Raw genomic sequence first — 16,719 nt, 5'->3', positions numbered from 1 at the left:
AGGAAAATAAAATGTCTCTTTTATATCGCACTGAAGGTTTATGTATAAAAGTTTACTAAATAACGTTTTTATAATTAAAGAAATGAATGACTAAAATTGTTCGATAAAAATTCTCCAAATTTTTGTTAAATAATCTTGAAGAATGAATTTATTATATCTCTTGCTGAAATCTTGACTACGCAAGCTAAAACATATAAAAGGAATGTCAATTTCCTCTTGAAGCATTTTTTATATTTATAACTTGGAGAATCGTTAAATAAAAAAGATTATAAAAGAAGATTACAATATAATAAATAAAACCCGTACGATAAACATTTGATGTATTTTTAAATTAAATAAATTGCACTCATTTAGTTTTTTAACAGGAGCTCCGTGTGATTCTGTTACAACGATATTTTTTACGTTTATTCGCTGACAGAATAAACTGGGGAACGGAATGAAAATATTTTTTTTCTTAGAGGAAATCTAAGAAAAAAAGTATTTTTTATTTACACAAGAAAAAACGAATTTCAGAAAAAATTCAATAGATGAATTTAAATTACGTACTAATCTATCCTACCGTTACAACGCCTTGAATGAAATCGTATTAGAAGTATTTATATTTAAACTTCTATATTATCCACCACTAACTTCGGCTACTAAATTATATATATATATATATATATATCTTTAAAACAAGGCGTGTAACAAGGCGTCTTCCATAGATACGTCTTTTTGTTTTAGTGTTTTGAACTTAGGGGACGTGAAACCTTAACAGTCGTAAATAATCCAACATCGAGATTTTGGTCCGATTTATATACTTTCCTTTTATAGAAACAGGTGCTAAATAACAGCAAAGAAAGAAATAACGGATAACCTCAAATCTTTTTAAAAGTATAACAAAAACAAACGAATTTCACTAAATCCCAACTTCCGTCGCAACGCTCTTCCACTGATATTTTTATCGTTGCCAATAAACATTATTTTTTCGGCATTTATTTAAGTGTCATTATCGTAACGGTTTTAACAGACTACGTAAGTCGCAAACTGTTCTTAAAATGACATAACTATCTTCAAGAAGAGAATAACAAGAATTACATGCCATGCTTAATAGGAAAAGTAACTTGTGAAGCGATTTATCATCGCCTTCTTTACACAAGTTAATATATGTTGGATGTCAGAAATATCAATCATCAGAATAAAATTGGACGAGGAATATTGGATCTGGAGAGTTGAAATAGGAGAAAAAGGTTTCATAAGCATGAAATCAGGAGGAAAGGGTCCCTAAACGTTTGTGGATTAATGTATAAAACTCTTTATAAAATTTTTTTAGCTAATTTGTTTTATTAACAAATTATTGTACAAAAATAGTTTTTTTTTCATTTTTCTTTACTATATCGGTAATTTATTAAAATAGCGAAACGCTACTGATACCATTGGAAAGCTGAGAAAATTCTACACAATTTTTCTAATGAGCACTTTTTTCTACGATCAGTAGATTCAGTCGTATTAATAAACAAAAAACCACTCACTAAATAGAAGCGCAACTGCTGCAGCTGTACATATGAGTCCCGCGCGCCATAAACAAATGCCTATAACTTTTGAACCATTAGTTTGAGAAATTCAAAAAGGCACGTTTAGCTAATACTCAAGACAATTAATTAATTAATCATATTTTGAAAGTATTTCGAATGTTTGAATTTTCGGTTTTCTTGTTTAAGTGTGAAATTTTCCAATTTGTTGTTTTAAGCCCTGTACTTATAAACAGATTTCGAAAAACTAAAAAGACATTATTGTAATTTCTTGTTAAGGTTATTATCTACGAATTTAGTAAGGTATATTTCTATAGGTTATTTATTATTTTTTTATGAGAAATTTTCAGTTGTCTTATACGAAAAATGCTTTTCACATCGTCTAATCCAATTAAAAAACCAATCACTATTTATTGTAATTCTTTTGATTTAAAAATGATTTACCACTCATCAGTGAGGTTAAACACGTAATTTCAGATGGTGGAATTGGTTTTACTAAGACTTTTAATTTTTCAGTGAGTTTTATTAGCAAAAGTTTAAAATACTACTCAACAATATGAAAATATCGCTATAAACAAATTGTTATAAAAAGATAATAAAATTAAATATTCATTTAAAACTTGGTGAAGTTGTAGATAAATATGTCTTCTATTGATTTATAACATTGACTTTTTAGATTTTCCAGATTTGTTTATACGTAAATGCTTAAATCAACAATTTGTAAAATTTCTTATTTAAAAAAGAAAACCACGAATTAAAACATTCGAAATACTTTCAAAATATGATTAATTAATTGTCTTGAGTATTAGCTAAACGTGCCTTTTTGAATTTCTCAAACTAATGGTTCAAAAGTTATAGGCATTTGTTTATGGCGCGCGCGACTCGTATGTACAGCTGCAGCCAGCAGTCGCCCGTCTACTTTGTATGTAAAATACTGCCGAAAATACTGGTTGTAGAAAAAAGTACCTATCAGCAAAATTGTGTTAAATTCGGTTATTCTATAGTCCGGTGTTTTATTAAATAAATGATATATTTAAGAAAAACCGAAAGAAAAGTTAATAAAACGATATTTTTTTTACAGTAATTTGTTAATAAAAAAATTTGCAAAAATATATTTTTATAAAAGGTTTCATACATTAATCCACACACCTTTAGGAACCCTTTCCGCTTGGTCTCATGCTTGGGAAAATTTTTTCTCCTATCTCGATCCACCAGATTTAATAAACCTCGTCTATTTAACCCCGCACGAATAACATTCATTCTGTTCACCACAAGGGCTGTGCGTTGAGTAGATATAATTATTCAAAGAGAAAGTAACACAGAATAGTGATTCTTGTACCTCAGGTGCTTCGTTTTTATAAAAACCATGAGATAGAAAATACGAAAAGAGAATAGCGGCAAATTAATGTGCCATTTTTATATCATGAACTATGCGTTATAAATAATACACGTATAGTCAGACTCTTCACGTAACCGATACAACTGTACAGACCTTATATTCTCTGGGCAGCTGTTAAGCTAATGAGAACTGTGAAGTTACTTTCTGTAAAGAAAACATCGGTTGCCAGCAGTTTTAATCTTTTTATCCTTTGCAACACTTTTGCAATCTGTAGTAAATTAAGAAATTACTTACGTACCGTAATAGTGTTGTATAACATATATTTCGGTGTAGAAAACATTTTCTGCCTTCATCGAATGCCGAAATAATCTTCTTTTTTTAACTAAAATACAATAGTAGATAAGGTAAAACCAATTATCGAAACGATGTTTTTTTTTTTTAAAAAATGATGTTTGAATACTAATCTTTTTGCATTAAGCATTAACGATATTATAGACGTTAAAATTAAACTAGTAAGAAAACAGGTGAAAAAACTAGTACGGTTTTTACATGCATAATTTTCCGTATTCTTACAACTTTTATTTTATTAATTTTAAACAAAACCTAAGTATGAGAAAATCAATGTTTTCTGCCATATAAATTCAATTTCTTTTTGATCAAAAATTATAAAATATAACTATTCAAAGACGAGTTCATTATTTCGTGACTATCTCTATAGAAGCCGCTTTGTTAGAAAAATGGAAAACGGTAAAGGTATGTTTCGATTCAACGTTTCAAACGGTTATTTTTAATACACAATTATTCCGCTAGAATTAATATCCGTTAATTGCTATGTCTTTTTTTTTCAATAAAAAAATGTTTGCGTTAGATAACTAATAGATAAATGTTAAATAAATGAAATAAAATTTTACTTACCCTATGATGTGCGACTGGTTTTGTAAATACATAGGCGTACGCTGTAACAAGAAAAAAAAAAGCTTAATAAATAAAAGTCTTGTAATCGAATAACTTTTTTTATAATAATAATCGGGTCAGTAGTAATGTGTCTGTATACATTACTGCTTAACATCCTTCTTTCATCTACATATATTAACTATTATGTTTTATTAACATAAAGAAACGGAATTTGTAAACTAAAATTTTCCTTTATGTGTAAAAACACTATTCGTTTATAACATGTATACGGCCTGAAGAAGCTGTAAATTTTGTGGCTAAAACTGACCTGTGCCCTATATGAAATCAAGCCGCGATATATCTTCATAATTAATGAAGAGTAGTACAAAGGACTATACATTCTGTTACATAATCTAATCCTACCGAATTTTAAAATAATTTAAAGTTCTTATTGTTAAAGAACTGCTTCTACTCTGTAAAAGAATTTTCTGACTACAGCCTGAATATAATTGAAATATAGTGCACCCTCAATTTACGCGTAATTTTTTTACTCGATTTCAGTTATACGCGTTCAAATAAGTTAGGAAAATTATTTCCGAATACGCGACAGGTTTCACTTATACGCGGTCACACAGTCATTATCGTATTTTGTAAAACAATCTAAAATACTGTAGTGCAGTACATATTTCGATTACGAGATAAACATCCGCAAATTTATTAGTACATTTATCCTTCTTTCTTTTTTCTGTTTAGCCTCCGATAACTACCGTTTAGATAATTCTTCAGAGGATGAATGAGGATGATATGTATGAGTGTAAATGAAATGTAGTCTTGTACATTCTCAGTTCGACCATTCCTGAGATGTGTGGTTAATTGAAGCCCAACCACCAAAGAACACCGGTAATCCACGATCTAGTATTCAAATCCGTGTAAAAATAACTGGCTTTACTAGGACTTGAACGCTGGAACTCTCGCCTTCCAAATCAGCTGATTTGGGAAGACGCGTTCACCACTAGACCAACCAGGTGGGTTAGTACATTTATCCTGTACTAGCAGTAAGTGCCTATGAGTCATTATAATGAACAGTGCACTGCTGCTTTCACAATCATCGTTCATTCGCAGTTTACGTTAGCCTACGTGTGCCTGTGTACAAAAACAGCGTAAAATACGTCTCGTTACTGTTATAAAGTTTTAGTGTATTTTGCAGCTATGTTCATAAGACTACTTTTTTTGCACTGTACTGTTTCTTTACGTGCTGAGATAAAAAACGAGTGCTGTGTTAAAACCTAAGAAACAAAAAAACGTTTTATCGTTATTAGAAAAAAATATAATTTTAAACTGTCTAGATAATAAACATACTGTGACGTCTTTAGCTGGAAAGTTTAACGTAAATGAATAAAACAAAACGTACAATACGGCTTAATAAAGACAAAATACGCCAAAGTATCGCGACCAGTGTACCGGTTTATGCCAAGGTCGTTTTGTACACGCGAAATCCGATATTGGAGAAAGTCGAAAAGTTGTTCGTGACATGGATTGAACACCAAACTCAAAAGCATTAAGCCATTAAGATCAGCTTTAATTCGAGAAAAGGCTATGCGGCTTTATCGCTGGGTGTCCAGTGAAAGAGGTAATGAATCTGAAATTTCTACCGATAGTTCATCCACTTCAGCTTTAATACTAGTAAGGGCTGGTTCGATAGATTTATAAAAGACACAGTTTGCACAATGTGAAACTTCAAGGTGGAAAAGCTTCTGCAGATTTCAGTACTGCTGAAGCTTTTTTAAGCATCATAAAGGAGAAAGTTTACGTACCAGAACAGATTTTCAATCCAGATGAAATAGGTGTGTATTGGAAAAATGCCAAACCGTGCATTCCTTTTTAAAGAACAAAAAACCGCACCGGGTCTTAAAGCAGCAAAGGATTGTTTTACGTTGTTGGTATGCTCGAATGCGTCTGGAGACTGCTTGATTAAGCCGTTGCTAGTTTATAAATCTTTGAATCCTTGCTCATTAAAAAATAAAAATAACCTTCCTGTTTTCTGGCGAGCTAATAATCTTGCTTGGGTGACTGCTGATATTTTTATGGATTGGTTTAATAATCGTTTTAAGCCAAAGGTTAAAAAGTACTTAGCGTCCAAAAATCTTTCATACAGCGTTTTGCTTGTTCTAGACAACTGTACGGCTCACCCAAAGGTGCTACTGAAAGAAGCTGATGAAAATATTCAAATTGAGTTTCTCCCGCCAAAAATTACACAACTTTTGCAACCCCTTGACTCTTTTTTTTTGCTGTTTAGCCTCCGGTAAATAATTCTTAGAGGTTAATTCTTAAGTATTAAGTATTCTTAGTATTCAAATCCGTGTAAAAATAACTGGCAACCCCTTGACTACTGTGTAAAAAGCGTATTACATTCGTCAAACATTTAAAAAAACTTTTTGATGACATGGAAGAGAACAAATCTTTAACTTTGAGCGAATGCTGGAAAAACTATTCAATCGCTTACTGTAAACGTAAACGTAAAAAAAATTTTAAACGAGTTACAACAGAAAACATTAAAGACCTGCTGGAAGAAGCTTTGGCCCAAAGGGTAAAGGCCTAGCCAAAGAGAGGACGTAACGAAGCCGTAGAGTACAGAGACAAAATAAATAAAGATGTAGAGGATACTTGTAACGAAACAATCAACATTGCCAGACAGTAGAAGTTTAGAGATACAGGTACAGGATGAAAATGAACTTATACAGGATGTAAATGAAGAATTAAGTGAGTCGAAACTTATGGAGATGATGGAAAACGAAATCATACAAGATATTAACGAAAATGAAGAAGAGAAAATTTCGATAAAAAATAAACGGTTGACTTTAACAAATTTGTAAAAATGGCGGAAGAATTGAAAGAATTTATCATTGCCAAGATCCAGTGATGGAGGTAGTTTGCGGTTTCAACGGGAACTAGAAAATATAGTCGCAGCTTATAAGGAACAACTAAGACTTTTACTGAACAAATCCATACAGTCCACCATTACTAGTGTTTTTAATATTAAGTGAAAAAAAAAACTAAATGATGATAAATGCTAAATGACGTTAGTTGAAATAATCTTTGTACAGTACATAATTTTTTCTTTTTAAATACATACATTGTACTGAAACATCATTAAAATAATAGTAAAATGATATTGTAATAATAAAACAGTAAAATAAAATACAGTAATTTGCATATATCATTTATCGTATAACTTAACAAGAACCTAACCTGTATTTCTGCGTTAAATGTGAGTCTCAATTTACGCGATTTCATTATACGCGGAAATTTTCCGGAACGTAACACCCGCGAAAATTGAGGATGCACTGTAGTCTAAATTTAATCGAATGAATATTCCTTATGTTCAGTGTAGTATTAATGATTTAGCCTGTTTGTAAAGAATTTTATTATTTTATGATACAGTTATTAAATATTTGACAATAGGTGTGTACGTTAATGTTTCCGTGTAATAATAATATGTAATACTGTACGGATAAATAAAAAGTAAATAATAATGTATAATTTGATCTCTTAGATTTTGCAATATTTTTTTTATGCGGTATTTGTCAATTATAACGTGTATTTGAAAATGGATATCGGGGATTTAAAACTGTGTAATACTTTTCATGTTTCACGTACATTCATTAATTATACATAAAATGAAACAGATAATCAAGCAGTTTTAGCTGTGCACAAGCTCATAAATGGTTTCCTGTAGCTTCCGCTTGAAAGCGCTAGTAGCAAAGATGCCCCCCAACAGAAAACGATCTGTGTTTTGCAGTTTGCAAAGTGTGAATCTATGATTACCGTTTAACATGCGTACCGTTTGACGTTCCGTTGTAATCCCCGAGTGACAATAACATTCGTAGTGATATAAACAATTTGAAACTACTGGTTATATTTGTAAAGAAGAGAGTACAGGACGACCGAGTGTGTCCGAAGATAATATTAAACATGTAAGAGTTTTTTGTCGTTAGACAATAATTTGCTAGCCGCAAATTAGCAGTGATATCCAGTGATGTCTATGTGGACGGGGGTTTTAAGGAAATTCTTGTAACTGCGTCCATATCGTTATGATTTGCGTGCTAGCTCCGCAAATGAAACGATGCACCGTGACGATGAAGACTTTCTTTATCATGTCGTATTCAGTGACGAATCAATATCTCATGTTAACGGAAAAGTAAACACTCATACGTTGCGTATCTGGAAATCAGAAAATCTTCAAGAAATATTGCAGTGTAAACAAGACTCCCAAAAATGAATGATTTTTGTGCAGTATCCCGACGGAAAGTTTACGGGCCGTTCTTTTTCGCAGAGTGTCTGGAATGAATTATCTTGATATGCTACAGCTATGACTCTTTCCTCAACTGCAATACGAACCGCAGAAATTTATTTGGCAACAAGATGGTGCGCCTCCTCACTGGCATAACGCTGTACGTGATTGGTTGAATGAAATTCTTCCCGACCGTTGGATTGGTGGCCTGGGTCCACATGACTGAGCTTGTTTGCCGTGGCCTCCACGTTAGCCCGTCAAACCCCTGTGCGATTACTCTCGTTGGGGGTTTATTTTTATTATTTTTTTGTTTTTTCCGGGGGAAATTTTCGGCGTGTTCATCGCCCGGTTGGGGGTTTATAAAGGATAATGTTTATGTGCTACCCGTTACCGGCTGACCTACCCGACTTAAGACAAAGGATTGAAGCAGATGTCGCATCAATTACTCCAGACTTGCTGATTAAAGTATGGGATGAACTCTCCTATCGGCTGAATGTGTGACATTTAACGAATGCTTCTCATATTGAACACATATAAAAAACTGGTTGAGTTGTTGTTTCATTTCACGTATAACTTATCAATGTAAAACTTAATAATACAGATTACATAATTTTAAAACCCCGATATTCATTTTGAAACACGCATTTGTAAATTGCTGAGGCTTAGCCTCATTTTTTTAATCGGAAATATGTTTGAAATAGATAAAAAAGAATTAAATTATTCGTATTACAAGACCACATCTTTTACTATTGATGCTGAAATTGATCGTGTTATTACTGTTATTAATGTAGATCCTCATTTATAGTCCGAGTAAGAGTTGCCAAATTATCCATAGATCGTTTCCGAGGACGTCTGAGAAATATCTGCGGGTCAATGAAATGTTATCTTGAGCAAATTTTGGGGGAAAAAACCAAGTTTTTTTTGTTAAAAAAGCATGAAAAAAGGCAGTTATTACATTATTACTTTAATATTTAATAAATTTTAACAGTAATCCATTTATTTGTCATTTAGAGTTAATTTTAGGATAAACTGAAAAACCTAAACGAAAATTAAATTTGGATGCAGTTACACGGTCGAATGTATAATTGCAGATCGTCACGTGCCACCTCAGTTCAAACGTAGATCGCTTCTTATTACTATAAAAAATGGCCAGTATGAAAAAAAAGAAATTGGCTAGAAATAACCCCTCGGTAAGGTAACTTATACACAGATTAAATTTTATACATCCAACTTAAGATTTATTTATATCCTTTTAACATATTTACAATATTTGAACTATTTTTCTGTTTCAACGAAATTGTTCAATGATGTAGCCGACAATGGTAGGACTTTGACTAATGAGGGCTGCATTACACGAATGAAAACGTACTGAATGACTGCACTATTGGTTACATTCCGCTACAAAAATTTACCGGTTCGATGTAATAGAAGTTAAAGAAATCTATAAATGTAATAGATTACATTCACATTTTTAATTGTTAAATAATTTTTTTATTCAAGTACGATATATTTTTAATCACAATTTCTTTTTTAATACAGAAATTAATTAAATACAATAACTTTATTAATAACTTTAATTTTACCTAAGCAAATAGCCACTATAAGCGTTTCTCTCAGCATTTTTGACCCTGAAACAGATTTAAACAAATTTCAGTTAATCAGATATATATAATTAGAGCTAACAATCGTACAGTAAATATTATTATATCATCGGACATAAGCATTACAATTAGATTAGACTTATTCGTATAAATTTAAATATGTAAAATATTCATGTACAAAGCAACTAAATGGTTCTTTTCGTTTTGATATTGATTAATAAATTCTATAATTTAAAAGGGACTTATTAAAACTTCATTTTTTCCATTTCAACAAATCAAATTGTATTCAGAAGAAAATAGAATTCCTTTAAGTTCACGAAAATAGTAAAATTACTAACAAAAAAAAAAAGCTAATATTACTAACTTTTTGACAATAGTATACATATTGATGTTTAATCCATAATATGCTTGATTTCGCGTATGAAAAATCAACAACATTTTTATAGATTAAATTACGTGTACATACAATCAACAACTTTTTTTGCCGAACCAGTGTTCCTAGTATTCAACCTCCAGAAAAATTTCCGTAATTCGGTTTTGTTTAAATCAGGCTGATTTTTGTGATGTTACTGGATCTAGTTTAAAGTGCCGCCACTTTGCCTATAAGTCCCATTACTTTTATACAGTAATGTAATGTTTTCTCCATCTAATTTTAGATGTTTTTGAGTGGTCACAATTAAAAAAAAAAGCTAATGCGTTTTCGTGTATCATAAAACTACAATAAAAAACATTGCTCTTTTCTTTCAGTAAAGTATTAATTAAAATCCTCTTGAGTGAAATGGATAAAGGAAAGGCTTGATATAATGTTTAAGAAGAAAAGTTAATTGTCTGTGAGGATTTTATAAAATGGTTCCGACTATGTCCTGATTTTACCAGATTCATTTTTTAATTGTAAAAACAGGAATAAGGGCACTAGGAGCTTACCTGGGAGGGATACCTTCGGCCCTGGAAAATGGAAGTAGTGAAACGTAGTGAAAATTGCCACTTATATCATAAAATATAAAAATTTAAGAGAAATTGTAAGAGAATTCTCTCAGCCTTTCTCAACAAGAGGCGTCCCTGCTAAACCGAGCAACCCAGCTGGAAAGTTGGGTAACAATCATAGCAGGTTATTGTTTCAGCGAATAGGTTTGTGTGGGGACTGGGAATTATATCCTTAGTTTAACACTTTGCTTAAAGGGTCAGAACACCGGATTTTCTCAAGGAGTACGGGAAATAGGAAGTACAAACTCATCTTCAATATCAACACAGAGCTCATAAGGAGGCAACTCTCCATTTATGATAGGGTAGTACTGTTAGCCGATCCTCCACATACCTGAATTTTAAAAAGATTACGGAAATTGCTACTTTGCTTTAGGAGCAACACAGGAAACTCGGCACCGAAACTGACTTCGAATTCTGGAAACGAGACGTAGAAATTTCTACATGGAAAAAAAAGAGGAACACCAAGACGGATGTGATTAGATGATGTAGGAAATGGAGGAGGGTTGCCGAGAGTCGAGATGTTTGGAGAAATGTAGTGTGAAAGACCAGGATTCTCCACAGACTGTAGCGCCGACTAGTGAAACAAGTAAATAAAAAAAAAAGATAACTTGAAAGGAATCACACCTATTTCTTATGTAATCGTAATAAATGTAATGCTGGATTATATGTAGATTGTACAAAATAACGGGAATATATTTGACGGTAACAAATAAAGGAAACGGATACGAATTTCTACACACAGGTAAACGAAAGAGAATTTCTTTTATACATGCAATTTATTTTTGCACAATTATATCCGGCTTAGAATCAGTTCAATTCAGTTTGATGGCGCTCATCATTAAAACATATTTACAAAAGCTAATTTATATTATACATATTAAAGATATATAATTTAGTTGAAGAAGTATATTTCTTACTACCCAGTCACACTTAACATAATTTTATTTATAAAAATTAGTATTTTATATAAATAAAATAAGCCTTCTTTTTGCAACAATATCATAAAATAATTTTTATTTTATAATTACAGGTTCATAAGAGCCTTACTAACTAATATGTAAATGAAATTATTTACAAGCAGACTATCTGAAGTAAAAGTGGATAAAATTTCAAACCTCTTAAATGCTGGTTTTGATTACGATTTTCCTGAAATATAGATACATTTTCGTTCATCCTTGTTTAGCATAAGTTACAGTTTGGCCTAAAAGTTTAGCATTAAGTCTTCCCTGTAGCATAAGTTGTTAAAAAAACGCTAATTCTAAAAAAAAACTGGCATTCGTAGTTTACTATACACAATGGAAAGCATTTAAAGCAAAAAGAATAACGCGAAGATACTGGTTAACATGAAATACTACTCAAATCCCGAACGATGGTGTTTTTACACATTAGTCGAATATAATTTAACAAGGGAAATGTTTGTCATAGAATTTTAAGAAATGATTAAATAAAATTATTTAATGTATTTAGGGTGTATGTATGTTTGTTCTGCCGTAGCAGCTCAACGGTTGAACCGATTTAGATCAATGACACCGCGTTGGAATCCTTACGTTACGGGGAGTCATAACCTATATAAATGTGTAAATAAATTTAAAATTTTGAAAACAAAAGTATACTATACACAAATACTGTATAGGAAATTGTCACCCGCACGGTCTTTAACTATCCTATATTAAAAAAACAATGTTTGTCAGCAATGTTTTAATTTGGCAGTCGTGTTTTTTAATTTTTAATATTTATCTCTTGTTTTACTATACAGTAAAGTTTATTAATCGTCTGTTTCATTCATAACCCCTCTATATATATATATATATATATGTCTGAATGAATTCATTTACCATATGGTGGTTCCTCTCTACTTTTTTCTTCAACTTGAAAAAAAGAAAATAATCTCGTAATATCATAGAGTTATTCGTTGATCATTGCACAAAAATGTTATAATTGTTTTCGAACCGGATAATATTCTGCATAAATTGTTCCGACTGTAATTAACTGTAAAATACAGTACGGGAAGCGTAATTTACAGTATCTGTACAAATATATTGCACAGCAACGAAAGATGTATCTATCTATAGTAAACGTGTAGTAAAAATTGACATACAGCCTAATAAGTCAGAACTTTCTGAATATTTTTATTGCAGCGGTCGCCTAAATTATTCTTGTAGGTATTGGTGAAATTTTTATGATGTGATCTGATCTCCATAAGGGTTGTTTGCCAATTCGAAAGAAATTGTGATCGTATAATCTACTGGTACATCTTATAAGATTACCGTTTCAAATTGTTTGTTTTTAAATGTATGTTATTAACGGCATTTAAAAAATACATATTGATGAGTACAAAAATAAAAAATAAATTTTTTTTTAATATTTTTTATTGTAATATTATTTTATTAATATTACAGTATCATATGAGTTAAGAAAATATTTATGAAGCAGTTATTTACTTCTTTAGACTAGTAGAGATAAAAGTTTTTTGAAAAGTCCACTTTTTTAGACATCGTCTGCTATAAAAATCAGAAAACAAATTTGACGAATAACTAATTAACTACCTGGTTCAATAGTCTAATAAAGTTAATATTAACAGTAAAAAAGATAACTTTTGAAAAACATATTGATTTGCTATTTTATCATTTAATCTATCGCATTTTACTATTTTTCAACCGCATTTTGATGAAATTAAATAAAGTATTTGGTCAATTTTTTTAAAAATTATAAAGGATAAATAATCAAATTGGTAAGATATATCCTTAAATATAATAAAAATATGCGTTTAATTTTGTCAAGATTTTATTTTTACATAACAGACGCTTGTATTTGTACCTGATTATTTTTTTCTTATTCAGGGAAACAACCCTATTATTTTTATTCGTTCACCGATTTGAAAAAAAATTGTTCATAATTTGTTTTGTCTTAAAATATCTAAATAATTTGTAGAATGGAAATTCAGATTATAAGAAAATTATTATTTTTTAAATATTTCCTTAAAATTCACGTTTGTAATTTGAACTACGTGAGATTAATTCAGAGTTAGAATTTGAATTAATTACTTTCTTTGTACATTTATTGGAATTCTTCCGCTTCAAATTTTGTTTAATATGAGTTCAATTTTTTCAGATTAAAGTGTATAATAACGTCATATCCTATCCCCTATTGTGATAGGCAAGTGGCATATACGTGTAAAATTCGTAGAGTTATCTATCCTACTGAAAATTTTTCGCGATACTCAGTATTATATCTATCCAAGTCTAATTTTCCATTGACATATATTCCGTAAGTGTTGTTTTCCTTAAGTGATCCGATTACATATCGATGAAATATATATATACTTTGTGAGTGTGTTAGTTCCATTTGCTGTTTCATAATAGTAAATTATTAGAATAATATTGCGATATATAAATAAACAAGAGATAAAGAAGAATTTACCGTAATTTATTAATCGCTATTGACAATAAATATAAATATGTATGGCATAATATTGCCTCTACAGTAATAGAAGAAAACAAGGAAGCGTTTCATGGAACAGACAAAAACCTTGAATTTACCACTTAATGAATTCACTTGGAATTTGTGTCAAGAGGGGTTTACACTTGTATATATGTTTCATAACACCAAAGTAGTCGCGTATCTATAAAACATTTAAAAGACTGTATCATCAATTTTTAACGTACGAATAATTCTTACGTCAATCGCTAGTAAAAATGAAATATTTTAAAGATTTGATTCGTTCGTTATTTATAAACACGTTTAATTTCGTCATGAATAACAGTATACATCGCTACGGGTTGTTTGTTTAGCCTGTAATTCTTCAATTTTTTTTAAGGTATATCCAAGATAGTATATCTATCGGATTACGAGGAAGTGCTATATGATTTGTAATGTCAGGTCGTTTTCCAAACGCCGTTACCCGACGCGCCGTTTACGAGGTTGCAAAACCGTCCGAACCGCCCACACAGCGGAAGAAGCGTTTGCAACCGGTCCCGGCAAAGGTCACACTTTCTCCGTTCATTCGCACTAAATCACTGCCAGTTGCGCTGCCGTACCGCAACGCATCCTCACCGAATAACAACCGGTTCGTTACAGCATAACAGCCGACCACACTTCACTGTAATATAACCATTAAAAACGACATATTTTAAATGCAAATTTTAATGCACTGTTGAAAAGGTGTTGTACATATGTACAGTAGTTTCACATTTTCAACTTTGGCAATAAAAGTAAATAAACACACGCCTCCAGGTATCGATTACGGTTACGGAATACCATCTCATCTAGCGCTAGTCTCCTACTGTACTCGTACCCTACATAGCGAACTCTTGCTTACTCCACGACTAACCATCCATCGTATTCGTCCTTCCCGTACACGTAAGTTAAATACCACGTCTGACCTTACTGTCAACCGTTTTTCTTTTTATTCTTTTAACTCCCTCACGTTTACATTCGACATCAAAGATTGTAACTATTATGCTAAACTTTATGCGCACGCGATAACTCTCAGTTTTAAAGCGAGCTTTTTATTCGTACCTTACTTCGAATAATTAATCACTTTATATATATTATGCATGAGTCTAAGTACACGTTAAATGTACATTAGGAATTTTACTAGCTAAATTACAGAATTAGCTTTTAACAATAATTATTAAAATATGCGACGTAATGAACCGACCCGGTATTAACGAATCCATCATCGTCAGTAATCGAGAAGTAAAAAGACTGTAAAATGTAAACTGCATAAAACTCTGATGTACTGTTGATATAAAATGTGGAAAAAACTCACAATAGTAACCGTTCAAAAAATAAACAATAAATCTTTTTTAGATTTAATTTTTTCACAGATATATTTTATTCTAGGAAAAAATAATAGGCTTTTACATTTATATAGCATGAATTATTTTTTTTTAATTAAGTAAACGTCATCATGGAATGACACATGAATAGCTTTTTCTATCTCCTATAAATATGGAAGTGATCGGATATTAAAAATAGAACGGTATTAATTTTTTTTCTTAAATCAGCGGATATATCTGCACAGATTCTAAAAAATTGAGGGTTAGACAGTACTTTCAAATTTAATATTATTTTCTCAAAAAAAAGTATTTCATACATGCAATTAATTTACATCTCATAATAATCTTCTCTAATTTAAAAAAAAAATTCTAAAATGAAATTCTTAATTGCCTTATCATATTAGAAATATTGTTTAATTGTACGTGAAATGATTTCTTTATAATTTAAAAGTCGTTATTTTACAATGGTATAGTTAACTTTCCCTTAAATAATAGAGGCTTCTCAATATATATATATATATATATAAAACCTCATTTCATAGTCAAAGATACACATACACAATAGTGTTACATGAAAAATGAATAGCACTCATCTCCCTTTTAACTTCTACCATCGATTAAGTAATGAGTAACGATAAATTACCCATTACTGATGAATCGATCCCATTAGGTTACAAATTTCATTCGGTTAAATACAGTACAAACAATTAATTTGTTTTGTAACCTTAATGTGCGGTTTATTGTTATATGCAGATACTTAAATTAAATTAAACATTTCATACGTTTAAAGACATTCTATGTATTTATATTTTATATTAGTTCAAATTTATTTATTAATTAAAAGATCCAAGGAAAGTTCTACACTTACTAGTGATAATACTGACTATTATACAGTGCATAGACATAATTATAAATCTATACAAAATGACCGGTTAGAAGGTAATGGTCGATTACTTTCCTTTTATTTATGGCGAAAATTTAGATAGATATTTTCTATAATTTATAGGTTATTATTTTTCAGCTTATTGAAAATAAATATTAGGAATTAGTTTTAAAATTCTCCACTACGTTTATTTCTTCTACTCATAAATGACATCGTTCATGGGCTTTAGTTTATTTAAATGATTTAAAAGAAAGATGTTCGATAACATTCCTATTGACCAACGTCCTCATATTAGGTGTTTATTAATTCTAAAATCACTGTTTTTTTTTCAATGTTTTGGACCTTTATTTCTCGTTAGTTCCATTAAGGAATTGTTGGAATTATTCAGATATTTTATTAAATTTTTTTTCATACGGAATTTATTTATAATATTTA

At 30.7% G+C, this 16,719-nt stretch overlaps 1 protein-coding gene across 1 annotated transcript in view; it reads right to left on the bottom strand.

Moving 5' to 3' along the window:
* Positions 1-16,719, bottom strand: part of ckd (cracked) — a 57,996-nt gene that overhangs the window by 16,053 nt on the left and 25,224 nt on the right. The window contains exons 2-3 of the mRNA XM_075363403.1: positions 9,619-9,663; positions 3,766-3,806 (exon numbers count right to left, since the gene is read on the bottom strand). Coding sequence (XP_075219518.1) covers positions 3,766-3,806; positions 9,619-9,655 — 78 coding nt within the window. The 5' untranslated portion in view covers positions 9,656-9,663. The remainder of the gene's footprint in view (positions 1-3,765; positions 3,807-9,618; positions 9,664-16,719) is intronic.

The sequence above is a fragment of the Lycorma delicatula genome, chromosome 4 (assembly GCF_047948215.1).
Source record: "Lycorma delicatula isolate Av1 chromosome 4, ASM4794821v1, whole genome shotgun sequence".
Taxonomy (NCBI): Eukaryota; Metazoa; Arthropoda; class Insecta; order Hemiptera; family Fulgoridae; genus Lycorma; species Lycorma delicatula.
This window is presented reverse-complemented; position numbering and strand designations above follow the sequence as displayed.